Source organism: Mustela putorius, unplaced genomic scaffold (genome assembly GCF_011764305.1).
Source record: "Mustela putorius furo isolate JIRA1106 unplaced genomic scaffold, ASM1176430v1.1 tig00000698_pilon_pilon_pilon, whole genome shotgun sequence".
NCBI lineage: Eukaryota > Metazoa > Chordata > Mammalia > Carnivora > Mustelidae > Mustela > Mustela putorius.
The window spans coordinates 4,258,872-4,273,577 of NW_025421449.1; the positions used below are offsets into that span (position 1 = coordinate 4,258,872).

General features: G+C 36.7%; 1 protein-coding gene and 1 pseudogene across 2 annotated transcripts in view; both read right to left on the minus strand.

Annotated features, from left to right (window-relative positions):
- Nucleotides 1-14,706, minus strand: part of P4HA1 (prolyl 4-hydroxylase subunit alpha 1) — a 76,972-nt gene that overhangs the window by 19,089 nt on the left and 43,177 nt on the right. Inside the window, exon 9 of one of the 2 annotated variants that reach the window (XM_004769469.3) lies at nt 14,133-14,203. The exons of the other annotated variant lie outside the window; for it this stretch is intronic. Within the exon in view, the coding sequence (XP_004769526.2) occupies nt 14,133-14,203 (71 nt within the window). The remainder of the gene's footprint in view (nt 1-14,132; nt 14,204-14,706) is intronic. 2 annotated transcript variants of the gene reach the window in all.
- LOC123393003 lies at nt 1,910-4,584 on the minus strand (annotated as a pseudogene).

The window sequence follows — 14,706 nt, forward strand, 5'->3', positions numbered from 1 at the left end:
CTCACACATTCTTTCTCTCTAAATTAAATAAATCTTTAAAAAAAAAGAAAAGAAAAAAATTCATGTGTTACTTGCATAAATAAAAATAATTTTTAAAGATATCAAAACACGCTCAGTAGGACGACTATAAGAAAAACAGGTGGACAGGGGCACCTGGGTGGCTCAGTGTTCAACTTTTAGCTCAGAGCCTGATCTTGGGGTCTTGAGTTTAACCCCCATGTTGGGTTCCATGCTGGGCGTGGAGCCTACTTAAAAAGATAGACAATAACACGTGCTGGTGAGAATGTGAAGAAAGCCTCAGACATTGCTGGTAGGAATGTAAAAATGGTACAGCCACTTTGGAATACAGTTTAGCAGTTCCTCAAACTGTTAAACATACAGTTACCATATGACTCAGCAACTCCACTTCCAGGTATATACCCAAGAGAAATTAAAACGTAAGTTTGTAAGTTCATACAAAAACTTGTACATGAATGTTCACAGCAGCATTATTAATAATGGCCAAAAAGTGGAAATAATCCAAATGTTCACCAATTGATAAGTAATACATAAAATGTGATATATCCGTATGATGGATATTCGTGCCCTGAAAAGGAATCAGATACTGATACTGATATGTTTAATACCATGAAAACATGGTATTAAATAAATAAGATATAAAAGACCACATACTATGATTCCATTTATAGGAAATATCCAGAATAGGCAAATCAACAGAAAGAGAAAGTAGATGATTGGCTGCCAGAGGAAGGAGAAATGGGGAGTCACTGCCAATAAATACAGGCTTTCTTTTTGGGGTGATGGGAATGTTTGGAAATTAGATAATGGTAAAGGATGCACAACAAAAAGACTAAAAACCACTGAACTGTACACTGCAAAGAGTGAATTTTATGGTATGGGAACTACAGCTAAATAAAAAAGGTCACACCAAATTAAACTATCTCCTTTGCATATGCTTTTTTCCTGGTCTATCAGCCTTTTTCTTTCTTCACTTCTCTCATCAACCTGATTTCATGATCCATCATTTCAACAACATTCTCGCTAAATGCCTAAATTAAACTGTCTGGCAAAAATACTATCCTCAATGAATTTTCTTCTCTAAGCTCATACCTGTGTTACCAAACCCTGCTGGAAAAAGTCATGAAATAGGACAAATGTGTTTCCACTGATAATTCAAGAATATCAACTTCAAATGGGACCTTCCTACTCCCACTCTAAACCCACCTCAGCTTCCCCAGTCTCTCAGTACATACCCCCTACTACTTCAAAGAAAACAGAAACCATACAATCTACCTACATTTGCATCTGTCTGTTCTTTTGGTTCATCTGGCCCCTTCATTCTAGTTCCAAAGAGGAAACTTCTCTCCATAATCTAAGGTTAATCCTCTGCCTTAGATTCTATAATTTTCTGACATTTTAGGAAGCATAAATCATTGATTAGCCCTTTTCTCTCCTACCTAATCAGCTTTCCTTCCAATTCCTCCCACAGCTTTTAATTGAGCTTAAGTCTCCCTTCCCTTAAATAAATAAATAAACACTGGGTGCCTGGATGGCTCAGCTGGTTAAATGTCTGCCTTTGGCTCAGGTTATGATCTCAGGGTCCTGGGATCAAGTCCTGCATCAGGCTCGCTGCTTGGTGTGGAGTCTGCTTCTCTCTCTACCCTTCGCCCCACTTGTGTGCTTACTTGCTCTCTCAAATTTTTTAAAAATGTTTTAAAAACAAACAAACAAACATTGAAAATTCTCTCCCTCAGGGGACCTGGGTGGCACAGTGGGTTAAGTGTCTGACTTCAGCTCAGGTCATGATCCAGGGTCCTGGAATCAAGCCCCGAATCATACTCCCTGCTCAGCAATGAGTCTGCTTGTCCCTCTGCTCCTCCTCCCACTTATGCTTGTTCACTCTCTCTCAAATAAAATCTTAAAAAAAAAAATTCTTTCTCTCAAGGCCTGTCTTCCTCCAGCTACCAACCTCTTTTTCCTCCCTCTGTAAGGCAACTTTTTCCACAGACTTCATTTCTATTTTAAGATTTTATTTTTAAGTAATCTCTACACCCATTGTGGGGCTTGAGCTTACAACCCCAAGATTAAGAGTTCGACCAACTGAGCCAGCCAAGAGCCCCAATTCTTCCTTTCTTAATCCATTCCAATCTAGCTTCATTCCCTTACCACTCCATCAAAACTGTTTTTGCTAATATCACCCATAACTACTGTGCTACTAAAGCTAACAAGATTTTTCCAATTCTTCCTGTATTTGCTCTTTTAGTCATAGCTAACTGTTCATCCTTCTTGAAACTCCTCTTCACTAATTCTCCAGGATTCCTTCAGTCTCTCTGGCTGCTCAGCTTTGGTCTCCTTTGTAGGCTCTCCCACTTATTGTGTCTCTCTCCAGGTGCCCCAGCATCACTTCTTGAAGAACATGTTCCATCTAACCCCAAGGCTAGTGCACATGCTCTTCTCTCTGCCCAGAATATTCTTTTTCACTCTGCAAAGATCACACTTTAGATTGTCATTTTAGTCATCCATCCTTCTTCAGAGAAGACTTCCTTGTTTCCTCCCTATCAAAACTGCTTTATTTTTATTAAGAGGAAAAGGAAGGAGGAGGAAAAGGTTGTTTTCCCTAATCACAACATTAAATTGACATGACATGCTATTAGAACTGAACCAGGATAGGGGCGCCTGGGTGGCTCAGTCAGTTAAGCAGCTGCCTTTGGCTCAAGTCATGATTCTTTATGTTCTATAGTTCTAGATCCTATGTAGTTCTATCAACTATACTTGGCCCTCAGTAGGGGTTAGTGTTGTAGTTTCAAACAACTTTTATAGAAATAAATTTTAAAGTAAGTTTTAATTTCACTGAATGGAGATTTTTATCACTCATGTACCTGCAGAAAGTAATTCGAGCACATACATATTTGCCTACATATGTGTGTGTATATATGTGTTTCTAAAGTAAGCTACTTTAACCATTAAAATAAACTAGACCACAGGGACAAACTATGAGAAACAGTTTGTACTCCTTAGAAATTCTTTTCTAGGTTGAAAAGAATAAGTAGTTTGCTGAATGATCTGATGGAAGCTATAGGCTTTTCATCATTTCTTAACTACACCTAGCCATGTCTCACCACCATTGCTGCTACACGCATGTCCACTTCCTCAGCAGCATGAGCCTCTAATGTGTCAAAAAAACAGGTGGTTGCTGGCCGAGCATTCAATGCTGCTTGCAGTCTGTCAATAACTGTCTCCATTTTATGTCCATTCTTGGCATCAAGGAAACTACCCACAAGCTCAAGAATATCTTCCTTTGTAAATGCACGTCGTAGTTTCTGTGCTTCTACCTCCCCGAAGAATAGATATACACCATCATCCCAGCTTTTCTCCATTTCCTAGCCACAAGAATGCCATCTTATTCTTATTCTATCTTATTCTCCCAGCTGTAAAATGCTGCCTTTCACATGAAGCCTTGCATTTGTGTCAGTAGCACGGTCTTTCCATCCAGAGATGTCTAGCAGCACACATTATCTACCACAGTCTGGATCATCTACTGCAGACTATCCACCCCATTCCCAGATGCTGCAGAGGTCAAAATACCCTAACCTAATGGGAATCCTCTTCAGCTTGTTACCTCAGAAGGCTGAGGTCCTGCTGGCACTCTTCCTTCCAAGAGGGAAGAAGTATTTTCCTCTGCAATTAATTCTTAACATTTTCTCTGATATAAGGAAATGAGATGCTCTTCACAAAAGCAATCACACTTGTAGTACTTTTGATATATAACAAGACCACAGTGACTTCGGTGGGCACCTGCTGGATGCTACTATGGGAATCACCCTTGAACCAGAAGGTGCAGGGTGGTGGTAGCTGTATCCACAGAAACATTCATCTCAGAGCTGGCAACTGAGCACATCTGGGAGAAGCTACCTCCATGTCCCTGAAGTGGAGAAGACAGCTGCCCCTATGTTTTTATAGCACTATATATCTTACTTTGTAGAATTTATCACAGTAACTGTATATTAATTTATTGTTTAATTAAGGTAAGATGTCTTCATTCAACTACTAGTCCCAAATACATATAAATTTTGCCTGGTTTTGCTCACCATTATATCCACAGAGCCTATTTCAGTGCCTAGCATATAGCAGATGCTCAATAAATATATGCTGAATGAAGAGTTATAGAGACTTCTCAGAACTAATTCAAGATTTATTCTATTTTATCATAATTACTTGTCTGGTGATCCCTTGCAAATTTATATGGACTGGCTGAGTAGAATTCCTCAGTGTAGCAGAAGTAGGAGGGATTCAAGAATTTTGCTATTATAAAGGGTGTAGCAGATAAATATACTAGGAATTTATTTCTCCAAATTCTGAGTTCCTAGTAGAACTAGGAGCTAATCTAGTCTGTCAGTGTACCTGTCTTTCTAACCAGCAACAATCTGATAGATTTTTAAGTTTATAATCCACAAACTACTAATTTTTTATAGATAACTACAACACAAAACTGGCAAGTATACTATTAAAATTTCAGGGGCACCTGGGTGGCGCAGTTGTTTATGCAACCAACTCAGTTTTGGTTCAGGTCATGACCTCAGGGTTGTGAGATCAAGCATGTGGTTCCATGCTCAGCACGGAGTCTGCTGGAGATTCTCTCTCCTTCTCCTTCTGCCCCTCCCCCTGTTCATGCACGCTTGCTTGCTCGCTCGCTCTCTCTCTCTCAAAATAAATATCTTTTCAAAAATTCAAACCAGATGCATCTTGAGACTTTTTCCTATTCCATCCTAGAACCTATCACCCACCAAGAACCTGTCTCCTACTTCTGTTGCCCTCAACTTCCTTCCCTGCTACCACAAGCATCTATTCCTGTTTTCTCTTAGACTTTGGCAGAAGCATCATCCTTCAGCCTTACAGAGATTGGATCTTTACACTTTTGAAACCTACCTTTCTAAGTCAAATTGCTGCCAGCCAGAAAGACAGGTACCCTAACATACTAGATTAGCTCCTAGTTCCACTAGGAACTCCGTCATAGGAAGAAGGAAGTCGTAACTCAATTTATCAATTACTTCCTCTCTTTCTGTCTTTAATCTTTTCTTTGACAATGCTTACTCTTCAGCCTAAAGCTTCCTGCTACCAAGAACGCCTTCACTTTTGCTAGTCTTACAAATTACCATGCCAGTCTTTCACTTTACACTTTTAAAATTATAAAAGCAAGAAATGTGGGGCATCTGCATAACTCAGTCAGTTAAGCATTGAACTCCTGATCTCAGCTCAATTCCTGAACTCAAGCTCTTGAGTTTAAGCCCGATATATGTATGTATGTATGTTATGTGTGTGTGTGTGTGTGTGTGTGTGTGTATGTACAAAAGCAAGAAACATCTGTTATATTCAACAAACCGTCCTGGGACAATTAATAACCACATGCAAAATAAAGAAGCTGGGCTCCCTAACTCGTATCTTTTAAAAAAAAAACAAAAAACAAACAAAAAAAGAACTCAAAAGGGATTAAAGACCTAAATGTAAAAGCTAAAATTATAAACTCTTAGAAAAAAAACTGTAAGTTTAAATCTTTGTGATCTTAGACACTAGTTTAGCTATTATATTAGAAGTAAAAGCAACAACAACAACAAAATAAACTGGGTATCCTCAAAAAATTTTGTGCTTCAAAGGACACCATCAAGAAAGCAAAAAAACCAACTCAGAGAATGAAAGAAAATTTCTGCAAATCAAATGTCTGACTTGTGTCTAAAATATATAAAAAGGCGGGGCGCCTGGGTGGCTCAGTGGGTTAAGCCGCTGCTTTCGGCTCAGGTCATGATCTCAGGGTCCTGGGATCGAGTCCCACATCGGGCTCTCTGCTCAGCAGGGAGCCTGCTTCCCTCTCTCTCTCTCTGCCTGCCTCTCCATCTACTTGTGATTTCTCTCTGTCAAATAAATAAATAAAATCTTAATAAATAAATAAATAAAATATATAAAAAGGCACGTGGGTGGCTCAGTGGGGTAAGCCTCTGCCTTTGGCTCAGGTCATGATCTCAGGGGTCTGGGATCAGCACTGCATTAGGCTCTCTGCTCAGCAGGTAGCCTGTTTCCCCCCCTCTCTGCCTGCCTCTCTAACTACTTGTGATCTTTCTCTCTCTGCCAAATAAGTAAATAAAATCTTTTTAAAAAATAAATAAAATGTATACAGAACTATTACCACTGGGGCACCTGAGTGACTCAGTTATTAAGCATCTGCCTTTGGCTCAGGTCATGATCCCAGAGTCCTGGGATCCGCCCCACATTGGGCTCCCTGCTCAGTACGAAGCCTGCTTCTCCCTCTCCTACTCCCCCTGCTTGTGTTCCCTCTCTCACTGTCTCTGTCAAATAAATAAAATCTTAAAAAAAAAGAACTAATACCACTATAAAAGACAACTCAATTAAAAAATGGGCAAAGGATCTAAATAGTCTCCAAAGAAAATATACAAATGGCAATAAGCACATGGAAAGATGCTCAACATCATTAGCCACTGGTAAATGGAAATCAAAACCACAATGAGATAGCATATCACACCCACTAGGATGGCTATAATCATCGAAAAGACAGCAAAAAGTGTTGACGAGGATGTAAAGAAACTGGAATAACCCATATGTTGCTGGTAGGATTATAAAATGGTACTGCCACTTTGGAAAAGTTTGGCAGTTCCTCAAATGGATAAATATAAAGATACCATATGACCTAGCAATTTCAGTCCTAGGTATATTCCCAAGAGAAATTTAAACTTATGTTCACATAAAAAGTTATACAGGAATGTTCAGAGCATCATTGTTCATAATAGCCAAAAAGTAGAAACAACTTAATTGTCTATCAACAGATGAAAAGATAAAATACAGTATATCCATACATGGAATATTATTCAACCGTGAAAAGGAATGAGGTACAGATACCTACATCAAGATCAATGAACCTTACAAATATGGCAAGTAAAAGAAAGCAGATTCAAAAGGCCACATGTTATATGATTTTGTTTGTGGGCAATATCCAGAACAGGGCACCTGGGTGGCTCAGTCAGTTAAGTGTCTGACTTCAGCTCTGGCCATGGTCTCAGGATTCTGGGATAGAGCCCTGCGTTGGGGCACAACAGGGACAGCAGGGAGTTTGCTTGTCTCTCTCCCTTTGCCCATCCCCCTGCTCATGCTCTCTCTCATACAGATAAATAAAATCAGTTAACACGCAAATCCATAAAGATAGAAAGTAGATTAGTGGTCACCCAGAGCTGAGCTGGGGTGGAGTGGGGGAGCTAAGGATTGGGTACTTATTGCTAAGGAGTGTAAAATTTCTCTTTCAGGTAATGAAAATGTTCTAAAATTCAATGTGGTGAGGTCGCCTGGGTGGCTCAGCCAGTTAAGCCTCCAGCTCAGGTCATGATCCCAGAGTCCTGGGATTGAGTCGCACATCAGGCTTCCTGCTCAATGGGTAGCCTACTTCTCACCACCTGCGCTCTCTCACACTCTCAAATGAATAAATAAACAAAATCTTCTAAGAAATAAAATAAAATTCATTGTGCTAAAAGCCACTTAACTGTACATTAGCAACCAATGAACTGTATGGTTTGTGTATCTCCCAATAAAGAAATACTTATAAAAATTTCAAACAATGCAAAAATATACAAAATCCCTCTTCTAGTCCCACTCCTTACAGATAAACCGTACATTGTAACAAATTGGTACATATCCTCTCAATATTTCTCCCTGTGAATAAACAAATATACAAAGAGAGTTTTTCAAGAAATACTAATCTACTCGTCTTCCAATCTCCCACATCAATATACATATTCACTTTTTCCCCCTGAAAGTACTTCTGACATCTTTCTAAAGCAATACATAAAGCACTACTTCAGTTTAAAAAAGATATTGTGGTAGAAAATATGTAACATACAATTTACCATTTAACCCATTTTTATTTTTATTTTTAAAAAGATTTTATTATTTAAGAGAGATCACAAGTAGGCAGAGAGGCAGGCAGAGAAAGGGGAAGTGGGGTAGAAGGCTCCCTGCCGAGCAGAGAACCCCATGTGGGGCTCCATCCCAGGACTCTGGGATCATGACCTGAGCTGAAAGCAGAGGCTTTAACCCACTGAGCCACCCAGGCACCCCCATTTAGCCCAATTTTTAAGTGTAAAATTCAATAGCATTCACAAAGTTGTACAATGATCACCAATATTTTCAGAACTTTTTATCATCCCAAACACTCTGTACCCATTAAACAATAATTTGCCATTTCTCTCTCCTCCCAGCCCTTGGTAACCTCTAATCCACTTTTTCTCTGCATGAGTGTTTCATTCTACACACCTTCCATAAACAGAACCACATAATATTTGCCCTTTTGTGTCTTATTTCATTTGGTATAGTATCCTCAAGGTTCATCCATATTACCCATATACCAGAATTCCATTCCTTTTTAAGGCTGGATAATATTCCATTATAAGGATATACAACATTTTGTTTATCTATTCATCCATGAATGCACACCTGCATTCCACCTTTTGGCTACTGTGAATAATGCTGTTATGAACATGGATGTACAAGTACCTGCTTGAGTCCCTCCTTTCAATTCTTTTGGGTATATACCTAGCAGTGGAATTTCTGGATCAAATAGTGACCCTATGTTTAGCTTTTTGAGGAAATAACAGACTCTTTTCCATAACAACTATTATCACTTTACATTCCCATTCCAGTGGGTTTTTTTTTTAGGTACTGCTTTTCATTCTTTTTTAAATTTTTTTTTTTAAAGATTGTATTTATTTGAGAGAGAAAATGAGGAAGAGCACAGAGAAGAGTATGGGAGAAGCAGACTCCCTGCTGAACAGAGAATGCGGCATCAGGCTTGATGCCAGGACCCTGAGATCATGACCTGAGTCAATGGCAGATGCTTAACTGACTGAGCCACCCAGGCACCCCCATTTTTTTTTTCCCTTTTTAAATATTTATTTATTTATTTGAGAGAGAGAGAGAGAGAGAGAATCCCAAGCAGACTCTACTCCAAGGGCAGAGCCTGACTCAGGGCTCCATCTCATGACCCCAACATTATAACCTGAGCCAAAATGAAGATTCGAATACTCAGCAGAGCCACGCAGGTGCTCCTGCTTTTCATTTTAAAATAAAGTATCTTTACTTCCAAAATGACCATGAAGGTCTACCAATAAAGCACTGGTTAAATAAGGTTATTTCTACTTTTTCTCCCTTACAAATAATACTGTAATGAAAATTTTTGTGTATTTTTGCACACTTGTGGGACTATCTCTGTAGGTTAAACTCCTAGATGTGGAACTGCTAGATGACTTTTGCATTTTGATGAATGATATCAAACTGTTCTCCCATAAAGTATTTTACACTTTTCCCGTATGTTTATAAGTGCCCATTTCAGAAAATACTTGCCAGTATCAATCTTTTTCATTTTTGCCAATCTTAAAAGGAAAAATATTTTATTTAGATTTTTTTTAAAGTCTTATTTTGCACTTTTAGTTATACCATAAATGATCTCAATGGAAAGTCTGGGGCTTAGCACTTAAAGTTGTTAATGATTAATGGTTAAAAAATAAAGTGTTATCTTAATTGTGTTCTGTTACTGTCACTAGAGAGGAAAATAAACTCTATTTATGTATATAAAGTTATTACATTTAATTTGACTTTCACCTGAAATCTTCTCCAAAATATAATAAAAGGTTCTCTTTAGCTGGAGAACTCTAAGTTTAATACATTTCATTCACCTGGATCCCAACTCCTAAATCTGTCTTCAGCAACACTGTTATAGATCTATCAGGTAATATAAGAAATTAGCCATGAATTTATATTATAACATTGCTCAAAAGTTCAGTGGACACTGAGGATACTGTAACATGTATTAACTGTCTATTCTTTAGGATTTGGAAGTCTTTTTCCTACATTAAATTAAATCAACAGAAATCAAGATTCTTTCTTCTAAGTACTCCGTGTTTTTAACCATTAGAATGTAAGGTTACAGTATTTTCCATTACTAATTAGGTAACACAGACAATATTCCTTTTAGTCTTAATCACAGGAATCCCAAATCTAAGTAGTACATTCAGAGTAATGTTTCAACATTTCTTTTTCTTCTAATATGTGATTTTTTTTATAGTATTACTGGAATGCTTTTTTTTTTTTTTTCTTTTTTAAGTAGGCTCCACACCCCACAACACGGGGCTTGAACTTACAATCCCAAGATCAAGATCTAAGCTGAGATCAAGAATTGGGCACTTAACCAACAGAGTCACCCACATACCCCTGGACTGTTCTGAGTAAGGAGCAACATTCTCACACTGCATGATTATATTTCTAATATATGAATAAAGACATCATGTTCAAGTAAATAGCCCATCATTTTGGAGGTTTTGGAGCTTATTACAAAACTTCCAAAGGAAAATGCAAGTTATATAATTTGCACTACCTTCTTCTTCTAACCCAACGTAAGTGAAAACTGAATTTTACAATTAGCTAATATAAAAACTGTGTGATTTTTTTCCAAAGGCAAAAAATAATTCAGGACTCTAAGTGCCAGTTACAGCGAGCAAACTTTCAATAATTCTTCTATAAGTGCTTGATGGTAAACAAAGAAAGGCCAATCATCTAGCCTGGGAATTTATCCTGGCCCTTTGGTTCCTAGTGGGATAATTATACAATCATACCATAGATCTGTCCTTTTCAGTTACCTCAATCTGAAAAACACTGTTCAATCTAACAGAGGGTAATGTTGTTGTTAAATGTGATTCCAATTTAAAAAAATATCTGAAATATTCCAAGGTATTTGTATTTGCCCCATACTATAAAATATTAATATGTTTTAATATCGTATTTGTTCCTTATATACATGGGTAAATTAAGTCTTAAGCATAAGAAAATGTCATATTATAGGAAATCTGTGTATCAGAGTAAGAAAATGAAAACCACTTCTAAAATTAACTTATCAGAATCAAAGAAGCTTTTTCTACCACACTAGATTGTTTATTTGCATATCCCTTAATATTACTTTAACCGGACTTTATGAGCTCAGATAACTAAACTATCTTTTCAGAGCATGTAACTCAATATTTACTTTTCCAAAACTAAAATTCCGTTTTTCTGCTTTAGCCAAAATTATCAGCATCTCCATTAGTAAGCTGTAGTACATTTTTAGGTTTTTTTGTCTGTTTGTTTTTTAATAATGGAAAGGACAGAGATGACTTACCGAAAGTTCAGAGATAGTCAATGAAGTAAATAAACAGTAATGGATTTCTACACATACTTTACCCAAATAAAATTCTATCTGCTAGGATGCTGGAACATATTTTTCCTTCCATGGAAGATGATGCAATCACTTGGAAATTTCTCAAAATACAGATATATCAAATTCCCTTCTGGCCCATTCAAAATACAGATGTTCCCACAGCAAAAGGAACTACACTAACTGACATCAGTACACATAAACTTTTCTGTTTTACATTTGGGATGCCTTTTTCAGAGATACAATGTCTGAAGGCAACCTAAAACACTTGTTTATTTCACTTGTAGGAATCTTCAAAATTCCAATTCCAGTAATGGGTAGAAAATGTCTTGGCATAGCCAATAAATTCCCCAAACAGCAAAAACTTACTTGTTAAAATATGAAATGTTTAGGATATTTTATGGGCCAAATTCCTTCTTTAACAGTTAAGACCTCTCTCTCAACATACATATTTTATTTTTAAGAGACTTGTTGAATGATCTTCCTTAGGAGTAAATATGAGTGTGCTGTGGAATTCCACTGTTACTAGGTTTTCTGGAACACAAACACACACACACTGCATACTTTGCTGAGATTGGGTGAATTTATTCTGGTGTTAGTCTTTTAATGCTTCTAATGCTGGTGGCTAAAAGCCTTCTATTGACATTTATAATATAAAGTATGGTTGTATCTTTCTAAAAGTCCAGTAAAATTGCTTCTCAGAGTTATAAAATTAGGATATTTTAAAAATAAGCTTAAAATGTTTAGAAATATTTCGTTCTTGAGGAAAAAAGTCTGCAGATCACCTTTCCAAGAGTAATTTATTTTGCCTTACTGGTAAGAGTCCAATGGCTCTGTGGGCTGGATATTTCTTCAAAAGGCCCATTGTATATATAAAAAATTTCCAAAAAGGACTTCCAAAGAACTAAGTTCATGAAATTTTCTTTTATGTGCTTCCTGAAAGCAATCAAATCTGGAGATTTTAGAAACAAGCCATGTGACAGTAAAAACGCCTAAAACCATGTAGTAATGTTGATAAAATACATAATGGCTTATCTTTAAAAAAATCAAGGGTTAATTTTTTAAGACATGAATAAGATTCTGTAATAGAGTGGAAAATTAGCTGAAGTTTAACTTGAAATTTAGAGTTAACTACAATGCACAGAAACATTATAAATCATGTATCAAAACAGGATTCAAATTAATTTCAACAAATTCTTAAGTCTCCCTGAAATCAAAATCGTATAATAGAAGTTAAGTTTCCTTCATGTCTTCTCGTTTGCTGGGGCAGGTAGCACGGACCACATGGTTAGGAAACCAGGATATATGTGTGGGCATGCTGAAGGTTATTACCATATGAAGGACATACAGCTTTGCCAAAAAGAGTAAGGAAACTGCGTTCTGTACAGCCTTCAAAGTACTTTTGCTATGACTTACAGCAATAATGTTCAAAATTTTTTTTTGTTTCAGTGACTCCTAAAATAGTTGTTAAATCTATGTATTCTCTGCACATTTTTTTAGTTGACAATTAAATTTTTCATCAAATAGTTTCAAAGAATTTAATTATGGTATACTGAAATAGTGGTAATTTCTAAAAAATTATCTTTTTTAAATGTATCCAGTGGAATCTAAATACCACAATGATCTGATGCCCACTATGATCCACTTTAACAAAAATACATGAATGAAGTTTTTTTTTTAGTACTTGGGCAATTTCGTATCATTCTTTTTCTTCCCCCTTGAATTGCATTTTCATTCCATTCTTATCTTAGAATAGTGGCTCTCAACATGGGTGGAGAGGTGAAGTCTCTGGGGGTGATGGTGGGAATTCTGCCTACGAGGGAACATTTGGCAATGTCTGGAGACATTTTTGATTGTCGCGACTGGGATGAAGGGCGTTACTGGCATCTAGTGGGTGCCAGCGATGCTGCTAAACCTCATACAAAGCTATGACAACCCCTAACAACAAAGAATTACCTGATCCAAAATGTCAATAGTGCTGAGGTTGAGAAGCCCTGACCTACAGAAATAAATTCTATGCCTGAAAGTCTTTTATTACATTATACTTGTCTACAACAAGAATACTTTTGTAAATTGATAAAAATATAAATTCCTCTAACATAAAGATCTAATTGTTAAAAATAATGTCTTCTGGAATTAATTACTACAATTATCATTAGCACACATTAGTCTAAATAATGTGATTAAACTATCATTACCCAACATAAAAAGTAAAAATGTATTAAGATGTTTCTGATGAAATGGAAGAAGCTTATTTGGTTATTTTCAATACCCTCATTTTTAGGAGAGCTAAGAAATCTCCATTACATAAATAAGTAGATGGAAAAGGAGTTCTGTTGAAATAAAATCACTTATTCTGTGGGCTTCTAAGTTATATACATGAATTACACAGTAATCTGTTAAAAATTATTTCAGTGATCAGTTAATAAGTACATTCTCTTTAAACATTGTTAAAAGCACAGAATGTGAAACCAATTGGCTTAAAAAGGATTTGTAATGGACTCCTTCAAGGCATGCACTTTCTAAATACCTACAGCTATTCTGGTGACCCAGAAATTTTTAAACATTTGCTTTACTGTAGAAGCTAAATTAGGTCTTGTTTCTTTGAAGGTTCTTTGGGAACTTAACTTCAATATGGGAACACAACTTCACTTTTCAGGTGGGGTCTGGGGAGTCTCAACAGGCATTCTGAAATCTAGTAAGTTACTTCTGGAAAATATCTGTTAACTGTCCCATAACCGTGTCTGTTTTTTAGTCTATAATGAAAATTCAGGCATGGTTGTCATGCCTAAAGCCTACGTCTTAGAAACCATACCAGGGTTTTATGAAAATTAGATTCTCAAGAAAGAAAATGGTTCAAATAGGACTAAAATTCTCTCCATTACTCCCTTACCTCTTAGATACTCTGTACTGTGCTGTGGTCAATTTTCCAGTCTCAGGGTCATGTACTGTAGCTCGGCTCAGCTACAAAAAAAGAGAAAGGACAAGGACTTACTCACGTAGCAGGCAATTTTGGGCTTTTGTTTGTTTTGTTTTGCCAAGCCACAGGTGATTGGAAGAGTTCAGATTGGTCTGGATGGTAGGTAATGGTTTCAAATCAGCAAAAACACTTAGACAGGTGGCAATAAGAAAAGCCACTTCCAAATTAAGAGAAAATGGGTTGACATATTTTTGTTGTAGATTTATTGTCCTTTCACTTTTTTTAAAAAAAAATCATTTGAAGCTGTATGTAAATGCTTTATAGCACTGGGTTTCACAGGAGCTTTCTCAGATCTAGAAGTTTAATGTCCTTTAAGTACTCTGACAAAAGAATAGTTAATAGTCTCCTTACTTTTTAAAACTCTCAGAGATAAAACTGTTAAGTCTCTTTGGTGAAGTAAAAGGCAAATAAGTTCTTGAGTAATAGTAGTTGGAAGACTGAACTCAGAAGCATAACTCTGTGCTTTCCATTGCCAACTTTCTAGTCA